At 36.6% G+C, this 27,240-nt stretch overlaps 1 protein-coding gene across 2 annotated transcripts in view; it reads left to right on the top strand.

Annotated features, from left to right (window-relative positions):
- The window catches only part of UGGT2 (UDP-glucose glycoprotein glucosyltransferase 2), a 178,217-nt gene that overhangs the window by 109,093 nt on the left and 41,884 nt on the right, over positions 1 to 27,240 (top strand). For both annotated transcript variants that reach the window (XM_081815115.1, XM_081815116.1), the window contains 6 exons: positions 3,035 to 3,241; positions 7,312 to 7,443; positions 12,637 to 12,761; positions 18,410 to 18,505; positions 24,058 to 24,160; positions 26,890 to 26,969. In XM_081815115.1, the coding sequence (XP_081671241.1) occupies positions 3,035 to 3,241; positions 7,312 to 7,443; positions 12,637 to 12,761; positions 18,410 to 18,505; positions 24,058 to 24,160; positions 26,890 to 26,969 (743 nt within the window). The remainder of the gene's footprint in view (positions 1 to 3,034; positions 3,242 to 7,311; positions 7,444 to 12,636; positions 12,762 to 18,409; positions 18,506 to 24,057; positions 24,161 to 26,889; positions 26,970 to 27,240) is intronic.

Here is a 27,240-nt window from a genome sequence, read left to right as displayed (position 1 = left end):
GAATTTCCATTTGGTTCTTTTTTATAATTTCTATCTCTTATTATTCTCAGTGTAATAACTATTATTACCATACTCTCCTTTAATTCTTTAAACATGGTTCCCTTTAATTCTTTGAACATATTTATATGTTTGTTAAGACCATTATCTAAGGCCCCTCAAAGATAGTTTCTAATGCTTGGTATTTTTCCTTTGCATAAATCATACTCTACTGTTTAACTGCTTATCTCATAATTTTTTTATTGAAAACCAAACATTTTAGATAATACAGAGCACATATGGATACCAATATCACCTCATCCCCAGGGTTACCCGTTGTTTGCTTGATCATTCGTTTATTTGTTTAGTGATGTGACTGAGCTAACTCTGTTGTCTGTTTCTCTCTCATTGTTTATCTCTGATGTTCCTGCTTAGACTTTTTTCCTTGTTTTTATCTTTTATCTTGGTTTCCTAGAGACTGCCTCTGAGTCAGCAAAAGCCAGTTACCGCTCAAAGTTTGTGCTTAAGTCCCCGTAAGTGGTTAGATGTTCACCGTTTACTGTTGGATGTGTACTTGACTTAAAGGCTACTTTTCCAGTTCAGGGATTTTATGATTTTGCCCCACATTCACCCATGGAATAATGTCTTGGAATTTCTCTTTCTCATTACTCCTGAGAAGATCCAGCCTTTGGCATGAAGTCTTCCAGACTGCCCAGAATAGATTTAATAATTATTTTTAAACCTGCCTTCCTCGGAGTTGCCTGGTCAAAGTAGCTTTTTCTCTTTTTTTAAGGTTTTATTTATTTATTTCAGAGAGAGAGAGAGAGAGAGAGATCACGAGCAGGGGGGAAGGGTAGAGGGAGAAGCAGACTCCCCATTGAGCAGGGAGCCCGATGCGGGACTTGATCCCAGGACCCCGGGATCATGACCTGAGCCGAAGGCAGACGCTTAACCAGCTGAGCCGCCCAGGCGCCCTCAGAGTAGCTTTTTATTCAGCAGTGTTTATTCAGGGAATGCCTCCAAGTGTGTCCCCTGCCTCATTCTCATTTTCCTAAATGGGGCCAGTGTAGAATATATGCAGTTTTACAGACCCTTAGGGATGAGTGTGATCCCAGGACAGCTCTTTTCATCTGTCTCTTTCTCTGATTCTCTCTGTTAGACCTGTGGCTGCTCTATCATTTCAACGAACATTTTCTTACCTGGAGGACCATATAAGAACAGGCTCCAGATGGGATTTCACCCACAGGCTGTAATTTGCTGACTCCGAATCTAGTTCATTAATTGAATTATCTGTGGTATCAGCTCTGAGTTTCATTCTTTCATTCTTTCCAGTATTATATTTTCAGCCTCTCATTTTCATTTCATTTTAGCCAGCTTGTTTTTAACTTCTGCCTTTATCTTACTGGGGCCTCTCCTTATGGCTCTCTGGGTCTGTTTTTTGAAGACCATGTTCTCTGGGTCTGTTTTTTGAAGACCATGTTTTCTTTCAAAACTACACAAAGTTCAAAAGACTGATGTAATGAACACTTACATACCTAACACCTAGATTCTATAATTATTAACATCTTGCCATATTTGGTTTATCTAATTAACTGTTTGTGGGGGGAAGGGCAGGAATGGTCTAGATCATTTTAAAGTAAGTTGTAGAAATCAGGGGCGCCTGGGTGGCTCAGTCGTTGGGCATCTGCCTTCAGCTCAGGTCATGATCCCAGAGTCCTGGGATCGAGTTCCGCATCAGGCTCCTTGCTCGGTGAGGAGCCTGCTTCTCCCTCTCCCACTCCCCCTGCTTGTGTTCCCTCTTTCGCTGTCTCTCTCTCTGTCAAATAGATAAATGAAATCTTAAAAAAAAAAAAAGTTGTAGAAATCAGCATATATCATCCCTTAATACTTCAACATGCATTTTCCAAGAATTAGGGTATTCTTCTACGTAACTGCAATACCACTCTCACATTGTTAGTACTAAGTCTTCATTAAATTGTTCCCACAAAGATGTCTTTTCTTTTTTCAAACCAGGACCCAAACATTTTTCCCACAATGCATTTCATTATTAAATTTCATTAGTTTCTTTTATTGTAAAACAGTAACATCTACATTTTGTCTGGTGACTTTTTAAAGAGACCAAGCTAGTTGCTTTGTAGAAAAATCCCACATTCTGAATTTCACTGTTTGTTTGTTTGTTTTCTTGTAGTATTTTTAACTTGTTCTTTAGCCCTTACATCTCCTCTGTACTGGAAGTTATGTCTGAAGCTTAATTAGATTCAGCTTCAACATGTTCTGGCAAGAAGACTTCATGGCTGGTGCTGTATTCTTCTTGCTCTGTTTGTAGAGTACCAAAATGAAAAAAAAATTCAAATGCCCAGCATCAGTAGAACGGATAAAATAGAGTATATTCATATCATGGAATTCTGTACAATCCTAAAAAGTAAAGTAACTACAGCCACACAAAACAATGTTGATAAATCTCACAATCAATATGTTAAGTGGAAACAGGACAGGAAAGAATACACACCATAGGATTATATTTATATGAAGTTCAAAATAGATTAAATGTTTAATGATGAAACTTAGGTGATAAACCAGAAAGAAGCAAGAATGATACAACCAATAAATAACAGGGTAGTGGTTGTTTCTAGAAAAGTGGGAAGGTGTAGTAACGGGCAGGGTATATGAGAGATGACTTTGGGTTGCCTACAGTGCTCTGTTTCTCCACCTGAGTTACAGTTTTATGGGCTAATTTCATTGAGTTCTACACTTATGTTTTGTGTCTTGTCTTATATGTGTTACTTCACACACAAAAAGAGGTTAAACAACACTGCATTCTAAAACACTCTTTATACAAAGAGGTGAAGCTCTTAGAGTTACTACAATGGCTGTTTTTAGGCTATGTTAGTAGGTGCACATTCAGGACAGTCCACATAGAAAGATGCTGTGTGGTAAATCATCTACAGTGAAAGATACTGTGTGGTAAACTGAACAAACTTGATGAGAAAGAAAAAAGTTCAGCTGTACAAAGATATGCGAGATACTGATCTTTTTCACCTATAAATGTGTTTTGCAGAAAACAAGTGTTCATAGTCGGTTGGGGGTTATTTATAATCCTACTTCAAAAATAAATGAAGAGAACACAGCTATTTCTAGAGGAGTTTTGGCAGCTTTTCTTACACAGAAAAACAGCTTTTTGAGAAACTTTCTCAGGAAACTGGCAAGGGAAGAAACTGCTACGGCTATTTACTCCGGAGAAAAAATTAAAACATTTCTTACTGAGGTCAGTAGCTATTTGTTTGGAATAATAAGTATCTGTTGCATATTTAAGAAGTGTAAGCCAGTGTTACCATGTTCCTGAAAAACATCAATAAATAAGTATAATCAACTGGGCATAATAAACATTCCTTCATACGGGAAAAAGATAAATATTAAACGATATGACTTTGCATCAAGACTTTTAGCAAACCAAATATTACTACTACCACTTTGTGATCCTTGAAGTTGATGGCATTCTGGTTAGCACATGTACTTAAATGAAAAATGGGAGTTAAAGGATTATGTAAATAATAGGTATTTCCCTGAAGGGATCCAGTATGAGGGAAATTCTAAAGATGGAAGATGATCCTCAAGAAGGAAGATTCATTAATCCTTTCAAAAATATTTTCTGATTGTCTGCCGGACGGTGGAGATACACTTGTGAACAAGGCAGATATATTGAGTCCCTGCTTTTTTTTTTTTTTTTTTTTTTTTTAAAGATTTCATTTATTTATTTGACAGAGAGAGACACAGCGAGAGAGGGAACACAAGCAGGGGGAGTGGGAGAGGGAGATGCAGGCTTCCCGCCGAGCAGGGAGCCCGATGCGGGGCTCGATCCCAGGACCCCGGGATCATAACCCGAGCCGAAGGCAGACACCCAACAACTGAGCCACCCAGGTGCCCCTGAGTCCCTGCTTTTGTGAAGCTTACATGATAGTAGGAAGGACAGACAAACTGAATGGTACTAGAACAATATAAAGAAAGAAGAGGGTAGATAGTTTGAGGGATGCTCTTTTAGCTGGAGGGGTCAAGGAAGGCATCTCTAAAGAGTTTACATTTAAGTAGAGGTCTGAAATGAGAAATCAAGCCATGGAAAATCTGCGAGAAGAATGTACCAGATTCAGGAACACAGTAAGTCTAAAGGACTGCTACAGCGATCAGCTTTCCAGGTTTGAGGTATAGGCAGAAGATCATTATGAGCAAAATAGAGACAGTGATGTGGCGAGTACAAGGAGATGAGGTCAGGAACAGAACCCAGTTATCTCAAGCACCTGTCAGCCATGGTAAGGAACTGAAGTCTTTCCTGAGTATAATGGGAAACCATTGAGGAATCTTGAAGAAGTGAGTAATCTTTAAAAAGATGACTCTGGATGCCATGTGAAGATTTGGTAGCAGGCAGACAAGAGTGGAAATAAGATGAACAGTTAGAATGCTATTGCACTAATCCAGGCAAGAAATAATGGTGTCTTGGACTAGGTACTAGTGGTAGAGATAGTGAGGCAGTTGGCGCATAGTATTTGTTACAACTCTAGTCAACAGGATTAGCTGATCAATTGTATGTGACATAAAATGTAATATCCTTAAATTTTAGCTTGAGTGGCTTGAGTTGATGGTGGTGTCTTTTTTTTGAGATGGGTAAGTCTAGATGAAGAGAAGATTTGGACACATAAGGGATCAAGAGTTAAGTCTGTACATGTTGGAGATTCCTGTTGGACATTCGAGTGGAGATGTTGGGTTGACAATTGAGTTAATGAGTGTAGAAATCAATTCAGGGTTGTCGGGGTATTTTTAGAGTCAGACACTTTGAGAGTTACCAGTATTCTATATAACTTAAAGCCAAGAAACTGGATCAGATACCTCAGGAGTGAGTTGGGCGAGAGAAGAGAGGCTGAAACCAGAGCCCTGGAACATTCCAACATATAGAAGTATGCAAGAAAAGGCTGATCCAGTAAAGGAGACAGATGGAGCAGCCAACAAGTTAGGAAGATAACCAGGAGTGTATGGTATCCTGAAAGTCAGTTGGAGAAAATATTTCAAGGAGGGAATGATCAACTATGCCAGACGTTCCTGAAATTAGGCTTCATAATTGACCATTTACTTGTTAAGGTGGTCATTGATGAGAATTGTTTCAGTGGAATAGTAGGTATAAAAGTAAACTAGATTGAAAAGAGAATGGGAAACCAGGAAATAGAGATAGTGAGTATAGGTAGCTCTTTTAAGAAACTTTAATTTTACCACAAACAGAAATATTTTGTATCTAGAACGGGACTTGAGGTCAAGAATTTCTAAATTGGGGAGATGTCACTGTTTTGTATGCTAATGGACACAGTCCATCCAAACAATGAGAAAGGATGATACAGAGAGATGGGAGCAGAGTTAGGAGCAAAGTTCTTGAGTAGAGAAGAGGTGCCAGGATCCAATGGACAAGTGTTAACTGTTGGTCTTAAGAAAAGGAACTGTTCATCTGTTTTAACCAGAAGGAAGGCAGAATGTGTGGGCATGGTTGCAGAAGGGTAGATTTATTTGGTGGTAGCAGGATGAAGTACTTCTAATTATATTCATTTTCAAAAGAAATTCCAGTCATTGCCAATTATTAGAGTAAGAGTAGGTATTATTAGAAGTTTGAGGAAAGAGGAGAAAATGCCACATATTTTTTATTATTCTGAGAGTGAGCACATGAATTAAATATATTAGCATGGGAAGGTTTCTGAGGACCCACTTGATGTTAGTGACCCAAATTGAAAGTGAGATCAGTATTAGTTGCATGTTTTTCTCTAGCTGTATTAACAATTTGGTTCTAGTTGCAGGGGAAGCAGAGTTGTGTTTAAACAGAGTTGGGGAATTGCCAGGTGAATGTGAATTCAGGGAAGCATTCAAGGGAGCGAAGCATGGAAGGTTTTTGTTGTGGTAAGGGACTTTGTGGTGTAACTCATATAGGAGGAAAACTATGGGAGGTACGATGGACAGTAAATAAGTGGTAGGGGCGGAGGACTGAAAGGATTGAGTAATGGTTGGTCTGGTGACACTAGGTTGCATGAGCTGGAAATTCAGGAGCTTGTGGTCAGAGACGGGATGACTGAGATGGAGATTTTGGAAGTAAGCAGGATCTAAGGCTGCACTGTCCACTACTGTATCCACTAGCTAAATGTGGTTCCTTAAAACTTAAAATTAAGTTAAAATTTAAATTCTGGCACGTGTGGTGATGAGCACTGGGTGTTATACTCAACTAATGAATCGTTGAGCACCACATCAAAAACTAATGATGTACTACATGCTGGCTAATTGAACATAATAATAAATTTTTTAGAATTAATTAAATAAATAAATAATTTAAATTCTGTGCCCCAGTCATACTAGCCACGTGTTAAGTGCTCAGTGACCGTCCATGGCTGTGGCTGCCATATTGGACAGTGCAGTGGAACATTCCTACCATCGTGGGAACACCCAAGAACCTGTTAGAAGTTCAAAATTTAGGGCGCCTGGGTGGCTCAGTTGGTTAAGCGACTGCCTTCAGTTCAGGTCATGATCCTGGAGTCCTGGGATCGAGTCCCGCATCCGGCTCCCTGCTCAGCAGGGAGTCTGCTTCTCCCTCTGACCCTTCTCCCTCTCCTGCTCTCTGTCTCTCATTCTCTCTCTCAAATAAATAAATAAAATCTTTAAAAAAAAAAAAAGTTCAAAATTTAAGGCCTCACCCTGGATCTTCCGAAGTAGGAACTACATTTTAACAAGGCACCAGGTGATGGCACATTGAAGTTTGATAAGTACTGATAGGGAGAAATGTGTCTTAGTGTGAAGATGTGAAGAACCTATTCGTGGTTTATTTTCTGTGAATGTTCATATTTTTTTACTTTAACCAAGGGTTACTTGTGTATTTCAGAAATAAAATGCATTATTACTAAATTGGTTTTGTGAGATTGGTAGAATGAGGTGAGAGAGGGTATTTCTATTTTAGACAGTTGTTTTTACCGAGTGTACCAAATGGGGATACTGAGTTCAGAATTTAATAAACATTTGTTCCATTTCTTTAATGTTAAATTTTATTTACGTTGATGTCCCCTAGCATATTACTAATCAATAATCCACCTGAAATTTTCAAAGAATGGATGACATATGATATCTACTTGTAACAAGATGTACAGATACCGTAATTGACTTGGAAGAAATATTCTTTTTTTAGTGTTGCAGAAGAAAATAGTACTTTTAAAAATCAAGATTTAGAATAATTTCAAATTTTGCATTAATATATTAAAGCAGGCTTTAAGAAAATGATTTAATATATTTTACTAATTACATCCTTCTTAATCTATGCTTTAGGGGATGGATAAGAATGCTTTTGAGAAAAAATATAACACTGTTGGAGTGAATATTTTCCAAACTCATCAGCTGTTCTGTCAAGATGTACTTAAGTTGCGTCCTGGAGAGATAGGTATTGTCAGCAATGGGAAAGTAAGTAGAAAAAGCGGTTGCTCACTCTTCTGTGGACCTATGATGGGGGTCTCAGGTTTGTTTCTGTCCCAACACACCTGCTGCAGCACTTGCAGAGGATGGGGCTCCTATGCTGGACGCACCACACAGGTCTCAGCGTGAATGGAAGGGCACACTCCCACATCCCCCAGGGACGGCATCGTTGAATGTGGTGGGTAAGAATGTCTCCTGGGGGTTGCTTTTGTTTTGCTTTAATACAAGTGCTAGAAAGAACAACTTAGTATCCACTACAACACTGAGACTGAGAACCACTGTTGTAATGGGGGCAGAAAGTACCCTGTGACACGTTTTTCTTCTTACAGCTTTTCTCTACAATTGATTAACTTCCAAAAGTATTGGATTGTTATTTTTGAGGTATAAAGTAATAGTTATTAATGTAATCATTAAAATCTATAAGAAAAGTCACTCTTACTCCTACCCTCCTAATAAAATTTATTATTAATAGTTTATTGTTTTACCTTCTAACCCTTTTTTCTACTCTACATAGCCATGTCTGGTTTGTAAAAATACATAATTGTAATCCTATTATGTATATATGTATGTATAATTTATATCACTTTTTTCTCTTGGTACATCAGAAACATTTTTCTTGTTAATTAGAGAATCTTTATAGGACTACAGAATTCATGATGAGATCTACTTATTTTTTGAGTATGAGAATCTGGTTTTATTTCTCAGGAATGATTTAAGTCTTAAAAAATTGAATCTGGTGCTTAGATTTATTAAGATATCAACCAATGCAATGTGTTTGACATATCTTTGCTTGAACTACCAAATTATATGTACCTAAATTGTCTTCCAAGCTATAATACACTCTTAATGTTTTCTTTGTTTTCTACATTTTTTTAAGATTCAGAGAGAGTGCATTCATGAGCAGAGGGGTGGGAGGGGAAGAGGGAGAGGGAGAAGCAGGGTCCCCGCTTAGCAGGGAACCCAACAACGTGGAGCTCAATCCCAGAACCCTGGATCACAACCTGAGCCGAAGGCAGACGCTTAACTGACTGAGCCACCCAGGCGCCCGTTTTCTACATTTCTCTAATGTTTTATTACCATATCATGTTCCCTTAAAATTATGCTATTCTTTCTTACTTGAATCTATAAACACTAGGAATTGGAGAATAGTGAGGGACTCATATTTGCAAGACTTCCCAGATCAAATATATCTGCTTCAGTGTAGCAATTTTCAAGCTAATTGCATTAGCTCCTAAAGGTTCATCTTTGTACAGTGCTGTTTTACAAATCAGTGAGGACAGTTGTCTTATATTATTACAGTAATACAAAGTATTTGTGAATTTGATAGTGAGGTATTTGGAAGCCAAGAAATTGCATTGCTTTTTCTTTTTAACAGTTGCTTTGGGAAGAAATGTAGCTTTTTAGAACAGTTTTATAGTATGTGGCTATCTTTGGCTCTGTCTGGCATTTTAAGGGATAAAGAGTAAAAAATTACACCTGATGTATCTAGTACCTTGCCTTTTGGTAATACATTATGAAAAAGCTCCCCTATGTTTTCTTTGTCATTGTTTAATGTAATTCATAAGTTGTCATCAATATTAGTGATAACAAATGTTAGCTATAGTTATGTTTATTTTTCCTAGAATAAAGGTTTCTCTTCATTTTCCTTGAAATTTACAAAACTAATCAGATCCTAAGGGCACCTGGGTGGCTCCATCAGTTAAGCCTCCAACTCCTGATTTCGGCTCAGGTCATAATCTCAGGGTCATGAGACTGAGCCCCATGTCAGGCTCCACGCTCAGCACGGGGTCTGCTTGAGTTCTCCCTCTCTCTCTCTAAATAAAATCTTGAAAAAAAAAAAAATTCAGATCCTAATTTTGCACCAGCTGTGAACCAAACATTCTTCTAGGTTCTGAGAGTATAGTAGTGAACAAACATGTTTTCATGAAGTTTATATTTTGGTGGGCAGCAACAGAGAACAAGTAGCATCCTTATTGATAAGGTGTCATTTGGAGAGAACCAGAGGAGGTGAGGGAGCACGCCATGTGGAATATCTGGAAGAAGAATGTTCTGGATAGAGGGAACAGTAAGGACAAAGGTCCCAAGGTGAGATGATTGCTGTATGTTCTAGGAATAGCAGGTACAAAGAGAGTGGTCTGAAGAGAAGCTCCAAGAAGTAGCTGCCTACCAGATGATGTAGGGTTTTATAGACCGTTTAAGAACTCCTGCTTTATGCTAAATGAGTCATGAAGCACATAGTTCTGGACAGAGGACTGACATGATCTGACTTATGTTTTATTAGGATCTCTAGTGGCTGTTATGTTGAGAATAAACTGTAGGGGATCAGGAAGCCAGTTGGGAGCTATTTCAGTAGTCCAGGGGAGAGATGCTGGTGGCTTGGACCAGAATGGCTCTCGTGGAGGTAGTGAGGAGTGGCTGTGGGATATATTTTGGAGGAAGAGTGAACAGGAATTGCTGACAGACTTGACGTGGGATGTGAGAGAACTGTGGAACTGGCAGAGTGGAGTTGCCCTGTATTAAGGTGAGGAAGTCTGCAGACAGAGTGGGGTTGTTGAGGAGGAGTGGAAAGGGAAAGAGAGTTCATTCTGTACGTAGGAAGAGTTCAGTGGTCAGGTCTGGACCTCCACTGAAGCTTGTTGGGTTGGCAATTGAACGTATGAGTTGAATTCAGGGGAGAGGTTGGGGCTGGAGATGGATATTAAGTCAAATTATGTTGACTTTTGTGTTCATAGAAAAATTATAATTTTATTATTTTTTATTTATGGAACTGTGATTCAAATTGAAAAGTATATCTGAAAAGAAGTACTGTGATTTATGAGCTGTCATTTAATACTTAGCTTATTACTCTGTCTCAGAGTAATGCTTAAAAAGCACAATAATCACAGCAATTGTAGCAGATAGTTACAACTCTGAACCAGATAGTTCAGTGCTTGAAATCTGACATTTTAGAATGAGTCTTCATTCTGAACCTGTCCAAACGTTTGTTAGAACTGGAACAGACTCAACGTCAAATTGTAAAACTGGGGGCAGCAATCATCTATACTTTCTTACTATATGCTCAAGAATTAAAAAATTATATATTTTTAGTATTAAATAAAATGCTAAATAACTCTGTTACTATAATTACAATAAATTTACTGTTATTAACTTACATGTTTACAAATTGGTGAAAGACGAGGGGTAGCAGAGGGTAGAGAAACAAGCAAGGCCTTTTTCTTAGCCAAACAAGTCTGGATTCAAATTCCATTTGCACCATTAATTATATGACCTCTATGAGACTTGGTTTGGAAATGTCATTTGGACAGAGGGAATGATGATATCTATTTTACAGAGTTGTCAGAGATTAAATATGCTATTAAACCTAAAGCACATAAAACAGCCACAGACAGTAAATTTTCAATAAATATTAATTCCTGTTTTCTCTTTTAAATATTTGAAGGCTGTTATAAGAAGTAGTGGATACATTTGTAGTCTCGATTTGCATTACACTTGATGAGAGAATAGAATCAAGGCCAGTTGCTGAGACCCCCATGAGTGTAGAGAGATTTTTAGCTCAGTATATGGATGAACACTCTGAGTTTTTTAAAATATTAATGAGCTGTCAAAGGAGGTAATGCATTTCTATTACAACAGTTATTCTGTATAACTGAAAGATCACATTTCCCAAGTGTTGTAAAAAAGATGGATAGGTTGGATAGGCACAGGTTTAATTGTGTTTTTACAGGATTTTCAAGTTCAATGTTCCTTTTTCCCAACTTGGACATTATGTGAATTTTATACTATTTAAGTTACCTTATTCCACAAATATTGTGTTCAACTTTAAGTAGAATTAAGACACAAAAGAATCAAGTTTCTCCCAGCTGTTTCACACTGTACTTACATAGGTGAAATATAACCACTTCTCTGGCGGATTTTGATCAGTGAAGATAGCCAATCTAATTAACCCCTTAAAATAATTTGAGATTGTATTTCCTTTTTCTTAGTTATTAACAAAAGTGCTGCAATCACTAGAGGTAGTATAGATAAAATTCAGCTCTTTTTCAAGCCTCTGCTAGTCATAGTCCATAAAATACAACATTGAAAGTGCTTTCAAAGTTATTAAAAGGAGTGCCAAATCTTGAGGCAATTAAATGTTTATATGTGTACTTTTAGTTTTTTAGTGCCCATTTTTTGCATTTTTAAGAGCCCGTGTTTTATGTTTAAAGTGAAACATGGTATTTGTCTAGCTGGAATGCTGACATCCCAGCTCATATCATCTGTGATATCAGCAAATGAGAAGAGATTCAAGAACTTTATCAATTTTTAGAAAATATTAATTGCACAGGCAGATGAAAGGCAAGTGAGAAAGTCTGCTATAACCATTTATTCTGGTCTTTTTACCAAGAAAAAAAAAATACTCTGGACAATATACTTTCTAGTTGTTGGTCATTAAGTGTAGTTGTTTAGTGCATAAGACTATGTCAGGCTCACCTTCTACATAGGGCTTGTGTTGATAATATGATGATGACTCTGCGTACTAGTTCCCTCAGGGCGTGCTAATGGTAGTCGAATTGGTGGTCATTGTGATGGAGTAGCCATCTGATGAAATTAGGTATGTGGCAGTTTGACACCTTGCCCCTCTAGAGTTACTGGTTTAAAGCTGACCTGCATGACCTTGCTGGGCTCCAAACCATTATACAGCATCAGTTCGATGAAGATGGGTTGGTGCGTTTAAGTAATTATGTGATTTGTCTCTTGTTTTTTGCTCTTTTATGCCTTGCTTATGTACTAATTTGCATCGACATAGTGTAGACCACAATTTATAGGTGAATAGAAAAGCAAATTGAAAATAAAAGATTTATAAAATATAGACACTTGCTTTCATAATTTACCTTAGGATGGAAAGCCTTTGGTTTTTGGAAGCATTATGTTTCAAAGTAAAACTTCCAAATGGAAATAATTTACTCCTTTTTTATTTTGTCAGTTTGATTTTGGTGTTTATGCAGATGTTATTTGTAATATCAAAGTGAGAAACATTTTTCTCTTCTTTGTTTCCCAGTAGATTTAGTAAATGGTGGGACTGATAGCCACCATCTGTTTAATCTGTAATCGGTTTTTGCTTAAATATCTGGTGAGAAAATATTTGTCCCAAACTGGTATCCTCTAGAAGATATACAATAATAAAACTATTTTCATTTTAAGTTCTTAGGACCTTTAGATGAAAATTTCTATACAGAAGATTTTTACTTCTTGGAAAAAATAACATTTACTAATCTAGTAGAGAAAATTGAAGGCATTGTTGAAAATATGGAAATCAGCTCAAAGAAGTAAGTATTTAAAATCATAAGAGCAATTCATTTTGGGGGGGTTATATTTTGCATCTTATTTTTTCTTTTTAAGATTAGAAAATGTTTCAAATATGTACATAAGATATAATAAGAGATATGTGGAGAATATTTAAATAACGAAAAGCCTCCATATACTCACCATCACCAAACCATAGATGTTAAGTCCTCTTTGTTTCTTACCCACCCAGCCAGTCTCCATCCTCCCTGAGTGGTAACCATTTTCCTAAGTGTTGTGTGCATGATTCCATATTTGTGTTTGTGCTTTTGCTTCTTATGTGAATATCCATGATCAGTGTTGATGTGTTGAATGCCTGACTTTTATAGAGAAACGCTATTTACTGTAGGCTCCTTTGCAACTTCTGCTGGAGCTTTATCTACGTTCATGTATGTAGAGCTAGTTTCTTCATTTTAGTTCCTTTTTAGTGTTTCATTTAATGAATATACTGTAGTTCATTTATAAAGTCCAATACTGAGATACAGTTAACTTGGCTTTAGTTTTTTACTGTTACAGAAATGCTATAATGAACCAGCTTTAAATGTTTCCTTGTGCGGGTCGCCTGGGTGGCTCAGTCAGTTAAGTGGCTGCCTTCAGCTCAGGTCATGATCCCAGTGTCCCGGGATCGAGCCCCGCATTGGGCTCCAGCCCCCATCGGGCTCCTTGCTCAGCAGAGATCCTGCTTCTCCCTCTCCCTCTGCCTGCCGCTCCCCCTGCTTGTGCTCTCTCTCTCACTATCTCTGTCTCTCTCTGTGTCAAATAAATAAATAAATAAATCTTTTAAATAAATAAATCTTTTAAATAAATAAATAAATGTATGTCTCCTTGTGCAATGTGAGTTTCTCTAGAGCACAGGAGTGTTACCGTTGGGTTGTAGGGTATGCATGTCCTCTGCTTTACCAGATACTGTTAAATTCTGTCCTTTAAAATAGTTGCAATAATTAACACTTCCACCAGAAATGTGAAGGTTCTGTTTCCCCAGGTTCTTACCAATACTTGGTGTTATCTGACTTGTTAATTTTTTCTATCTGGTGGATGTGAAATTGTGTCTTTTTTAATTTGCTTTTCTTTGACTTTTAGTAAAGTTGAGTATCTTTTCATACAATTATTTTCATTCATGTTTACTCTTCCGTAAAATACTCGTACCTGTCTTTTGCTTACTTGTCGGGTTATTTTCTTCTTTTAATGATATATAAATATTTTCTGTGATTCTGTATACTAATCTTTGTCAGTTATATGTGCCTCACATATTATATTACAGTTTGTGACATGGCTATTTACTTTTTTATTGTAATTTTTTACCAGATACATAGACGTTTTTAATTTCAATACCAAAATATTATCAGGATTTTTCCTTCATAGCTTGTCTGTGGTCTGCGCGCACAAGTGTGTGTGTGTGTGTGTGAGATGTATAAGAGTTTTCTCTAGCCTGAGTTCATAAAGATATTCTCCTTTATTTTCCTCTAAAAATTTTACAGTTTTTTTTTTACTGGTTTATATCTTTAATTCTTCTTGGATCTTTATTCTGTTCCACTGGTATACTGTCTCGTGTCAGTCCCACACTCCAGTTACCACAGCTTTATAATAAATTTTGATACTGGAGAGCAGAAATTCTCTCTTCTGCCTCTTCTTCAAAATTGTGTTGACTGTTTTTGGCTACTTGTTTTTCTGTATAAGCGATTAGGACCAGCATAACAAGTTCCATAAAAAATGTTCTTGGAATTTTTATGGGAATTTCTTTGAGTTTATAGATTAGTTTAAGGAGAATTGCCATCTTTATATAATATTAAATTACCCATCTATTAAATATAGACATGTATTGTTTGTATATAGCTATATAAATGTATAATACAGTATATACAATTTAATATAATATATAAAATAATGTATATAACTGATGATGTGTTATATAATTGTGGTATATAATTTATATATAAACATATATATGAGAATATGTAGGTAGATAGTTACATACACTTACTTAGTGTTCCTTTTGGGTCCTTCAGTGAAGCTTCTATTTATTTCCCATGAGGACTTACATATGTATTTTTGGATTTATTCCCTTGTACTTTATGCTTTTAGTTCATATTGTAAATGGTGTATTTTAAATTACATTTTCAAATTGTTTAATGCTAAATTACAGGAACAATATTAGGTTCTATATCGTTATTCCTTGCTTGACTCTCAATTTTTGTAACATTTTTTCAAATATTAGACACTCCTGTCATTTGTGAATTTTAACAGCTTTGTTCCTTAGCTTCCAGCTTTTATTTTTTTATTTTTATTTTATTTTATTTTTTTTAGCTTCCAGCTTTTAAACATCTCATTTATGTTGGCCTTTCTCTTATCTTAGTTTGCTTAATTTAGTGAAAGATATATCTATTTTACTAGACTTAACTACTTTACTAATTTATTTTTTTACTTTTCATATATGTGGATATAGAACATGGCAACCTCCCAATTGTTTTTGTTTTGTTTTTATCAGTTTCAGTTCTTTGTTATTTCTCTTTAATCCGTTTTCTTTTATAAACTTCTCAGGTTGAATTCATAGCTTATTAATATCACATTTTTTCCTTATATATCCTTAAATTACCAGCTTAAAGCATCTCTCTAAACACTTATTTAGTTGTATCACATAAGTTTTAAAATATAAATATTTCATTATGAATCAGTGCTAATATGTTCAAATTTCTGTTTTGATTTTTTAACATTTATTTTTTAAGATGTTTTAAAATATTTAAAATTGTTGGCTTCATCAAGGCAAAATTCGTGGTCTATTTTATTGTTTTTATCTTCTCTATATAGAATTCTGCCTAGATCTTGTTAGGCACCCAGTAAATATTTATCATATAAATAAATGAATAAGATGTGCTTTAAATTTTTTAAATGGCACAGTGTGTGATTTCCAGTTTGTTTTGGACTGTGATTTGAGAACATGGTGTATGAACCAGTTACTTAGTATTTATTTCTCTGAATTTTGTGAGACAGGGTTCATTCTTACCATTGTCTCATGCTTGATTTTTTTAAAAGCATATTTTCTAATTATGTGGAAGATTTTATACATGTCTATCATACTGAACATGCTGGTTTTTTTCCAGCCATCGAAATACTGAATACCTTGTTTTATCTGTCAGTTACTAAAAGAAGTTTGTTAAAACACTGCTAGAATTATGGATCTATCATTTAATTCTTATAACTTTGCCAATTTTTGTTTAAATATTTTGAGCTATAGTCATATATACCCTGATTCAGAACTGTTACATTTCTAGTGAATTGTTCCTTTTATCATTAAATAAATTACTCCTTTCCTAGTATTTATTTTGTCTTAAAGTCTGTGGCATCTTATATTTAAGCCGCCTCAGTGTTCTTTTGTGTTAGTGTTTTTCTGTTACATCTTTTTCTGTTCTTTACTTCAGAGTACCACTGCATCGTGTAGCATACAGCTAGGCTTTGAGGTGGTTCCTGCCAGAACTCAAAGTTCTGATTCTTAGTCTTGAATACAGAATTCTGATGCAGATGAAATGTATGTCCTTACTTAATCTGTCCTCTAGGACGTAATTCATCAGCTAGGAAATGATATAGAAAATTATAAATAAAGTCATAAAGTAAGGGCTTTTCTACAGTAAAGAGATAATATCCACAGTTATTTTCAGGGCGCCTGGGTGGCTCAGTCAGTTAAGCGTCTGCCTTCGGCTCAGGTCATGATCCTGGGACCCTGGGATCGAGCCCCGCGTCAGGCTCCCTGCTCCTCAGGGAGTCTGCTTCTCCCTCTCCCTCTGCCTGCCGCTCCCCCTGCTTGTGCTCTCTCTCTCTGTGTCAAATAAATAAATAAAATCTTTTAAAAAAAAATCCACAGTTATTTTCAAGTGGAGTAAAACTAAAGAAAGCTTTAAAAAGAAAAAAAAGTTATAATTTTTAGTTAAATAATTTAGGTCTAGTATATGTTGGAAAGTGTATAATTCAGTAGTTATTGGATTCCAGGAACATTTTTTATGGAACTTGTTATGCTGGTCCTAATCGTATTTATACAGAAAAACAAGTAGCCAAAAACAGTCAACACAATTTTGAAGAAGAGGCAGAAGAGAGAATTTCTGCTCTCCAGTATCAAAATTTATTATAAAGCTGTGGTAACTGGAGTGTGGGACTGACACGAGTTAACATTTCAGAGCTAATTTTTTTAACCTTATTTGGTAAAAAATACAGTTTTAAGTAGGCTTGAGAAGCTATTTCAGCTACTTTAAAGGTGCATTTCAGAGCAAAACCACCACCCAAACAATAAAAATCAATAACATTAAACTATAAGAACATGCCCTCTAATTGTCTGAAGTTGTCGCATGCACACACACAATGCTGAACAAGTCGTGCTGTGGTTGAATAAATTCATAGTTGCTTTAATATGAACATATGCTTAAGATCTGCGGCCTTGTTTTCATGCTTTCCAAGAGTTGGTGAACTAGGAAGGTAGACTCTGGATGCAGAAGGCGGAGTCCCTGGAAACCTCCCCAGGAGCACGTGATACGTGCAGTAGCAGAGTGCTTACTTCTTGCTCGGCTCTCAGAGAGGTCCCCGCTCCTCAGACAGGAGGCGCGGAGCATCTCGTGCCCGTTCCCCTCTTCAGTTCTTGGCAAAAAGAGAAAAAACAACCTGGATACCACAGTATTCAGAGAATCTACAAAAACGCTGTTTGGGCCCCAAATTTCCCTTTCCTCATTTCTTCTTCTTCTCAGTGCATCTGGTCTCCTTGAAACGTGGGGAGCATGTTTGACCACATTTCCTGCATTGTGCCTCCAATTTCACATATTAGAGAGTATGTAGCTGATAAAATACCTTTGAGGGAGTTTACAAATAGAGATTATAGAGACTGGTTTCGATTAATTCATTCATTTTATTTATGTTTATTAAGTGGCCATTAAGCAAAGTCCTACATGTCAGAACCTGATAGTCCAGTAAAAAATGGTATAGTAGACACAGGTTCTCAACCACTCGGAATCTAAATTTCTTTATAAAATGGAAGTGCTTATTCTTTCTTTTCTTTTTCCTTTTCTTTCCAAAAACTTGTCTTAAGGTTCAGCCAACATTTTCTGCCCCAGTGTATCAATGAACATAAAATATATTTCCTCCATCATGGATTTTCAAATTTGGTTGTATGTAATCTAGGTATTTTATGCAGTTTTAATTAGTTTTCAAACTAATTTGTGACCATAGAGGTCTGGACTTCTTAATTATATTAATTATATTTTAATTATATTTAATTATATTAAAAACTCCCCCTTTTTGGATCTTCCTGCCCTTTCTTTCCTGTGTGGGCCCCACTGCTTGGACACATAACCAGCACTCAGCAAATATTGCCTTGAATTGAATGATTCACCATATGCTTATGGACACTGCTGAGAACACCAATTACAAGTGTTTAAAGATCGTATCAATGATAAGGAAAAGCAGGATGGTTTTTAAAGCAACAGTCCTCTTTAAACTGACAAATTACCAACAAGTTTGGAAGAAAAGTTATTTACGTAAAGCTTGTCTATTGGAGATATTTTAAAATTCAATTTCCTTTTCTCAGGGCATTAATTGTAACATGAAATGTGGACCTTTCTCCTTTGAAAACTCACACATTGTCTCGTTTATCTAGCATGAGCGACCTTGTTATGAAAGCTGATGCCCTTCTTTCCTCTTTGCCTAAACGTGCATCTCGCCATGATATCACATTTCTTAGAGAGAATCACAGGTAAGAACATAATGTCTGTGTTTTTCCTGTCACTGCATCCCATACTCAATTATGGCTTCCATTTGTATTTATAATATAGCAGAACTTAAAGTAGAATTAAAAATTGTTAGAGAAGAAATGTATTTGACAAGATTAGGAAAAGAAATTCCAGTTAATTATATATTCTAGTAAATAAAGGATGATGTGTAAGGATCTGAAGCTTCAAGTAAGTTCTATCTAGTATAATTTGTTTTATTATCTTTCTTGTTCAAGATCATTTGGAATTTTTGCAGTATCTTGGGATTATCATTATATATAAATAATATGTTTATATTCTCAATGTATAAAAGATTCAGTTACTAAAGAATTCTGATTAATAATTTGGGGGCGCCTGGCTGGCTCAGTCGGAAGAGCATGCAACTCTTGATCGCAGGGTTGTGAGTTCAAGTCCCACACTGGGTGTAGAGATTACGTAAATGAATAAATAAATAAAATGTAGACATGTACAATAACGTGTCCAAGATGTGTTCAATGGAACACTACTCTGAGATGTTGACACATATATTCTGAGAGGAAAACTGTTCTCTGGTCAAGTAAGTTTAGAGAACACTGCATTCTTGGGAAGGGATAGGGAGAGATTTTCAGTATGCATCAATATATTAACAGTTATGAGATGTGATCTACTTAAAGGTGAAAGAAAAGTTCGTTTTTGGTTAATTCAGCAGTTGTGCAACTTGCTTATCCATGGAACACTTTTTGGTTAAAAATTATTTCATGAAGATTAGATTTCCGAAGGCAGCCATCAGAGAAATACTGTTTTGGGATAATAAGCTAGTGTGTAATCTCACTATATTACACAGTTCCTCTAAGATAGTCGAAATGAAATTCACCAAGCTTTGTCTACATACATACAATTATCTGTGTCCCCAGAAGAGAACCTTTTCTGTTGTTTTTAATTACAGACCACATAGAATTGGGGAAAAAATAGACATCATAGGATTAAACTATGGGCATGTTTTATTATATGATCTTTTTTTTTTTTAAGATTTTTTATTTATTTATTTGACAGAGAGAGAGAGACAGCGAGAGAGGGAACACAAGCAGGGGGAGTGGGAGAGGGAGAAGCAGGCTTACCGCGGAGCAAGGAGCCCAATGCGGAGCTCTATCCCAGGACCCTGGGACCATGACCTGAGCCGAAGGCAGATGCTTAAAAGACTGAGCCACCCAGGCGCCCCTTATATGATCTTTTTCTAATCACCGCTCCTATAAAACTCAACTGAGACAAACACTTTAGCACAGACTCGGAATGGCTAACACTCCCTCGTAAGTTTGCTGGTTTTATGGCAGATGCTGTCTTAGGTTGCTCATGCGTACCTCCAGCACTAACACCAGCTTTAGCTGCAGGGCGTCTGTCTTTAGAGAGAGGTCTTTACACACACGCAGGAGTAAACTCGGGGAAGATTACTTTCTAAAGAAAGTAGCACTGTTGGAAAGGAAGTTTTATTGTTTTCAGATAGCTGAGATTCAGTACTTGTATTTTTAAACACATCTCCTGGAATTCTTCTTACAAACATCTTTGACTTCTGCATACCATGCGCTGAAATAATTTAACACAGATTACTCAAAATCGTCATTGTAAACATTAGTCACTAGACTGTTCCATGAAGCTATATTATACTTAGGAATTTTGGTACATTTGGAACTTACTTATGCCTGTGTTAAATGTCTGATACATTTGATCTTTTATAGTTTATTGTCGGTTAGTCTTGACTTTCTTTCTCTACCTTTCACATCTGTCAATGCATTTGCTGCTTTTAAGCCTACTGCCTTATTTTCTAGAAATGGAAGGTGGAAGAGTATGATGGGACTTTGTGACAGTGGTCTGCAATTCTCCAATTTTTTCTGTTATTTCTGGGGCATTACTATAAATATTTATAAATGGGCATGTAACATGTATGTATTGGCATGCCTCTCTGTTTATACAATAAATATCCTCACCTAATGCCTGCCTTCTGAAACATGCAGAGTTAGTAATTTGCCATTTTCTGAGTTCATGGACATAATTTAGGCATTTAGCCTTTTTTTCTATGTGGTTACCCATGTTGATATGTTTATCTAGGTCAGCATTGGTCGTGTGACATAGCATGAGCTTTCTTGTCCAAACACCCAGTTTTTGAATCCCAGTTACCATAGCCCTGTAACCTCTTATTCCTTCAGTTTCTTAATCTATAAAATATAGTGTTGATTCCTACCCTACAAGGGTTTTATGAGACTCAGACCTACTGCCTTGAATATAATAGATAATTAATGCATTGCAGCTATTATGTGTATTTGTAGACAAATAATGAAACTTGGAAATAAGAGAAAGAGGATTGGACTTGAAAGTTAAACCATAAAATCAACTCACATCAATCTGGGGGGAGACATGTGAATACCCACCTTAAAAGTAGGATCCAGGCCAGCAAAACTTAATGATAACCTAATTGAAGGTATTAATTTAATGAAGAAAGAATGACTTTGTTGGATTTGATTTGTGTTGGAACCGTAGGAAAAGTAGAGAGGATCACATTAGCAATGCTGGACTGTCCAGTCAGGGCTCAGTCAGAGCTGCAGAGATGCTGCGAATGTGTGCATGTGTGTGAGTATGCATGCACGCACACGCGTACGCATATGGGGGTGTGTAGATGAGAACTGATTTATTTATACAAGAATTGTTGTAGGGTTTGCCCTTACACAGTTGTGAGAGCTGGTGAAGCCGTCCCTCTAAGGCTGTTGATTCTAGAGCTTGAAGCTCACAGGGCAGGCAGGCAGGAGAGGAGGTTTTAAGGCCGGGATGACCGGCCTTTCTGCCTGCCATGCCACACCCCAAATTTAACTGTAAGTTTTCCAGTGTACACGGTTCACAGAGTTCACAAATGAAAATAAATGAGTTGTTCAGGTGAAATGTAACTGTTTTAAGAAGAGGGAGGACACAGAAACTTCTCTGAGAAATCTTCACAGAGGGAATACTATAGGATGAATAGTGTTTTCAACAACATCTTTAAAATAGACAGTTTGACCTGTCTTTATAAAAAACTGATCATTTAATTCAGTAAAACAACTCTGCATGGAATGGATAGGATATTGGCTGAGTAGTAACTTCTCATTGCTATGGCCTGTTTGAAATGTCCTTAGTTTATCTCTAAGACTTGACAGACTGCACATACCTGAAGCTGCCCTTCATGGCTTTCTCTGACTTAAGCTTTTAATAATTATTGACTGTCAGCGTAATTGGCATTATTCTTCCTGGCTATTGGCATGAAGTATAGCAATAGTTTCTTGACAATTGAATACAAATCCATTGCCTTAAAAAGGTGGTGTAGGTAGAGTTAGCATCTTTTTGTTGATATTGTGTGAGGAAAGAGACCTCCTACTTCCATTCTTAGATGAATCAATGTAATACCTACTGATAGGCTCAGGATTCTGCTCAGAAAATTGTCCTGAGTCTATACCAATGCACAGAGAGGTAGATGATAGGCACTCTGGGGTTCTGATACATACCACCTCACAGAATTGGCAGTAGTCTGAGTAAACAGATGCCTACTTTGGCCACCATACCATCTCATAAAGCATACAGAAAATGACCAGTTTTGAATAATGCTACAAGTATGGAAGTAATTTGTGAAATTTTCACCAAGATTACTAACATCATTAACCACTGTAGATAGGCCCTTTAATTTTAAAACATCTGATTTGTAGTCTTTAGCAGTAGTTATCTGGCAGGACCTGTTGTCTGATTCTGTCACTCCTGTTTTAGCAAAATCAAATCATGTCAACTGCATATAAAATAAAATGTCTTTTGTTTCTTTCTCAGAGGACCCATATTTGAAGTGACTTTTACATTAGCTTTTATTGCTGAGAAATTAATCCTTTCACTGCAAAAAGTCTAGATATTTATAGTCTTCCTGCATCAAAGAAGACTAATGTCCCTGTAATTTTACAGGTATACATTTTGATTTGGAAATCTTTTTCCCTTTGTAATATGTAAGATATTTAATTCATACATTTTGAAAAACTGACTTCTTGTTTACAATGTTAAAATAGTAATTCAGTTGGAATATTCTGTACTTTTAGTCAAATATATACTTTTAACTTTTGATTACAGTAAATATCGAATTTATTATCTTCCACTGGCATTTTCTGTGCTTTTATTAATTTCCCCAACATTTCTCAGTAAAGATTATTCCATCTTCTAACTTAGAATTTAGTTCAGTGAAAGACACAAGGAAGGAGACTGAGGGCAGGAGGTTAGGAGAGGGTGACTGGGGTCAAAAATAAGTATGATAAATTTGGGCTTTTTTCCCCCTGAACTTTCCTGTTATATGTTGGGATTTTTTAAATACTAAATTTAATAAAACTACTGAAGAGTTAATTTTATTCTCAAATCTGAGAAAATGCATTCAACAAACACGAAAGTTATCTTGGCTTTATTTTTTAATATTGTGTGATCCATGAGAATTTTGGGGGGGTTAAAATTAGTTTTCACTGTAATAGTATTGTTCTTTGAAGAGTTTTTAAAAGTCACTCATTCATAAAATCTTTCATTTTCTCTGATTCTTTCCAGTTTTGTAATTTATTGAACACAAACGTTAGGCTTTTAAATTTGCATTTTCCAGAGTGGCTGCACAAGCTTGCATTCCCACCAACAGTGTAGGAGGGTTCCTCTTTCTTTGCATCCTCCCCAACATCTGTTGTTTCCTGTGTTGTTAATTTTAGCCATTCTGACTGGTGTGAGGTGGTATCTCATTGTGGTTTTGATTTGTAAGTGATATATATATATATATATCACTTTTGATTTGTAAGTGGTGCGCACACACACACACACAGGAATATTATTCAGCCATCAAAAAGAATGAAATCTTGCCATTTGCAAGGATGTGGATAGAACTAGAGGGTGTTATGCTAAGTGAAATAAAGCAGTCAGAGGAAGACAGATACTGTATGATTTCACTCATATGTGGAATTTAAGAAACAGATGAACATAGCATGGGGAAAAAGGCAAACCAAGAGACAGACTAAATTATAGAGAACACACTGATGGTTTCCAGAGTAGAGGTGGGTGGGGGGATGGGTTTAAGTAGGTGAGGGACATTAAGGAGGGCACTTGCTGTGATGAGTACCGGGTGTTGTATGTAAGTGTTGAATCTCTTAGTTCTATACATGAAACTAGTATTACACTATATGTAGACTAATTGGAATTAAAATAAAAACTTAGAATTAAAAATAAATAAATTTGCATTTTCATCCGTGAAGTAACCAGGATTTTTTTTAATCCAGTGAGAAAGAAAGCAATTTTTTTTTTTTTGAGAAAAAAAAGCCATTTATAAGAATGCATATAGCTCAGGGGCGCCTGGCTGGTTCAGTCCGCAGAGCATGTGACTCTTGATCTCAAGGATGTGAGTTCAAGCCCCATGTTGGAGATGGAGATTACTTAAAAAAAAAAAAAAAAAAAGGGAATGTATATAGCTGAGACTACGACTTATTAGATAATTAATTTAACTGATCATCTTTCATCTTATTTTCTATTTTCCTAGCATTATAACGATAAACCCTGAAGAGAATGACATGTTCTTTGATGTCATTGCTATTGTTGATCCATTGACAAGAGAAGCACAGAAAATGGCTCAGTTATTGATTGTAAGATAATATAATGTTTTTATTATATATTTTCTATATCATTTTATTATGTATTTTCATTTTGAAATTTATAATTAATCTTTCAGGTCTGTTTTCAAGTATTTGTGTTCTTGATGCTTTAATCTGTGCAGCTTTTAATTAGCGTGTCATATTCTCAATGTAGAAAATGAAATGGTAGAGCTATGCCTGGGGTGTTATGGCAGTCCCAAGGTTAGGTGTTGCTGTGGACTTAATTATTGTCCCCTGCCTCCCCTGAAATTTGTATGTTGGAGCCCTCACCCCTACTGTGACTGTATTTGGAAACGGGGCCTTTTGGAGGGTAATTAAGGTTAAATAAGGTTTTATGGCTTGGGCCCTAATCCAGTAGGATTTATAGCCTCACAGAAGAGGAAGGGAGAGAGATCCCTTTCTCTCCTCACGCACACAAAGAGGTCATGGGAGCGCACCACAACATGGGGGCTGCCTACAAGCCAGGAAGGGAGCGCTCATCAGAAACCAAATCAGCGAGCATCTTGATCTAAAATAAGTACATTTCTGTTGCTTAAGCCACCCAGTCTGTGGTATTTTATGACAGCATTTTGAGCTAATTCATCCTAATTCCCCTCTTCATCCTGTCTTGAGTTCTGAAGAATGGCTTCTGGAGAAGCCGATGATCTAATAAGTAACAGTAGCCAAATAGGTGAGTGAAGGTTGTGTTCAGTAAGTCTGGCCGCAGTAACAGTAGCTTCAAGACTGGAGTTTATTTTTCTCATCTCACAGTCCAAGCGTGAGCTGCCTGGAGTGACTAAGGCAGCTCCACAGCATGAGGACGCAGGCGACTTCTGTCTGGTGGTTCAGTCATCTTCGTGAAGCTCCTCCTGGCTCATGGTCTGAGATCACTCGTCAGGCTCCTCTCCTCTGTTTCTGCGAGCAGGAAGGAGACAACAAGGGCATACTCCGTCCTGTCACATCTCACAGACCAGAATGTAGCAAGTCACGCAGCTGCACCTAGACACAAGGGAGACCAGAAGCTGTGCATGAAGCTGAACATTCATTCACTGAGAAAGCAGAGAGAAGGAGCACTGGGGGTAGCTAGCTGACTCTGAAAGGAGATTATGTGTTTTTTCATTATACTGAAAATTTGAGAGGTTCACATTGTGATGCAGCTTTCAGCGGGTAAATCACATAAGCTAGTTACACTGGAAATCTATATATTTTTTCTAGTGATGTTCAAAATTTTGGGGTATTCCTATTTGAAATTACTCCGTGGTTCTTTTAAAGACATATTTAAAAAAAACATTCTCAAGTGGAAACCATTTGTCCTCTGACAGTTGGCCTCACTTTTGGAAACAGGCAAAAGTGATTAGACATTAAGTCTCATGGACTCTGTAAGGGAGGGATCAAGCTGGGTCATATGGGTATACATGCCGGCGAAATTTCAGCCTGCAGTTTCTCTCAAATTAGTTTGCCCTGCCAAACCATACTGGAAAAAGGGATTATCGATAGCTCTTATAATTGTTTGGACAAATAATTTTGGAAAATCTTTGCCATTCTACTTATTTAGTGTATAACCAGGGTAAATAATTCCATAGTTGGTTTACTTACCCCGTCCTTTCTTTTACCATTTGTACACCTTCAAATTTGAACTTCTGGAGACACATTATTCAGATTATTCTTTAGAGAACAGCAATTAGTAATCATACCCGTAAGGAGTGGAGCTAGTATGATACATTATAGTCTACACACACCCTGTTTCTACAGAGTCGTTATTCAGAAAAAAACATTGCTTACCTCTGAAGTTTTTAGGTAAAGATAGAATTTAGGAATAAGAAATAAGAGATTATACAGAAATATAAAATATGGGATTGGATCCCAGTTTACATGATTGGAAATAATAACAGTCTTCCTGAGCACCTCAGCACCTCACATAATTTATTATTTCTTACTATAAAGAAAACTTATGCTATAAAAGAGAAATTAATTTATTAGAAGAAGTGGATAGGGTCTCACTTAACACTTGGGAAAAACATTGGCTCAGCAACCTCCATTGTAGCAAATACGTAGAGTGAAGAATGAGAATCAGAGCTCTTCAGTCCTCTGTCCTAATTCCTTCTCAAGCTTGCGTCCTTTCTGTTCCATGCGCCTGTTTTTTCCCTTCTCTCTTTACCTATGTCCTTTGTTGTCTAATATCTTTCAAATCTGCACAGACTTGCCTTCCTAGAGATAGAGACTACCAAAATTAATAACTCTTCTATGTCATATGCCCCAGGGAAATAAAAAAGAGAGTCTTTCATCCATATGTAGCCAGGAACTTCCTACATCCCTACCATGTGGGTGGAATTCAGAACGGACGGGGGTACCCTCGCCATTGTTTCTGGGAGGCCACCACTCTGTATTTGCACGTCATGGTTCTAGCAATTACTTTACTTGTCCTTCAATGCTAAAGAAATTTATATACCATGAAAGACAGTCACATGAGGCAAAAGGGAGGCAGCATAACCCTTGAGCCATGAAATTAGCTGTTTGGATTCAAATCTGACCTCTGCCATGACTTTTACTGTGTGATCTTGGGCAAATTACCACATCTCTCTGTGTCTCAGCTGTGAAGGTAGCTACCTCTGAAGGCTCTCGTGAGGATCACATGAGATAATGAGTATCAAGTGTGAACACAGTGCCTGGTACATAGTAAATGCTTAATAAATGTTAGTAAGATTACTTAATATCAAATATGGGAATTTTTTTTCTAATAGGTACTTGGCAAGATTATCAACATGAAGATAAAATTGTTCATGAACTGTAGGGGTAAGCTTTCAGAAGCCCCTTTAAAGAGGTGAGTCTAAGTGAACATAATTTCATTTCAAAAGGTTTGCAAATGCTAAGACCAAAAATAAAAAGAGGACCATAATTACTGGGTTTGGTTTTTTCTTCATAAGATGCTTAATTGAAATAGACCAGAAGATCAAGGATAATTTACTAACCTTAATTGATATAAAACTAAAATAACCTAAGCAGTAAGATTGATCTAATCTAATTGCAGAATTTACAAGGATTTATGTTTGTCCATGGGTATTTTTGAAAATGTGATCTAGGAATACCTATTT

Source organism: Leptonychotes weddellii, chromosome 3 (assembly GCF_054177405.1).
Source record: "Leptonychotes weddellii isolate Sample4059 chromosome 3, ASM5417740v2, whole genome shotgun sequence".
NCBI classification, from domain to species: Eukaryota; Metazoa; Chordata; class Mammalia; order Carnivora; family Phocidae; genus Leptonychotes; species Leptonychotes weddellii.
The sequence above is the reverse complement of the archived record's forward strand: the minus strand, read 5'-3'. Positions and strand labels throughout refer to the sequence as shown.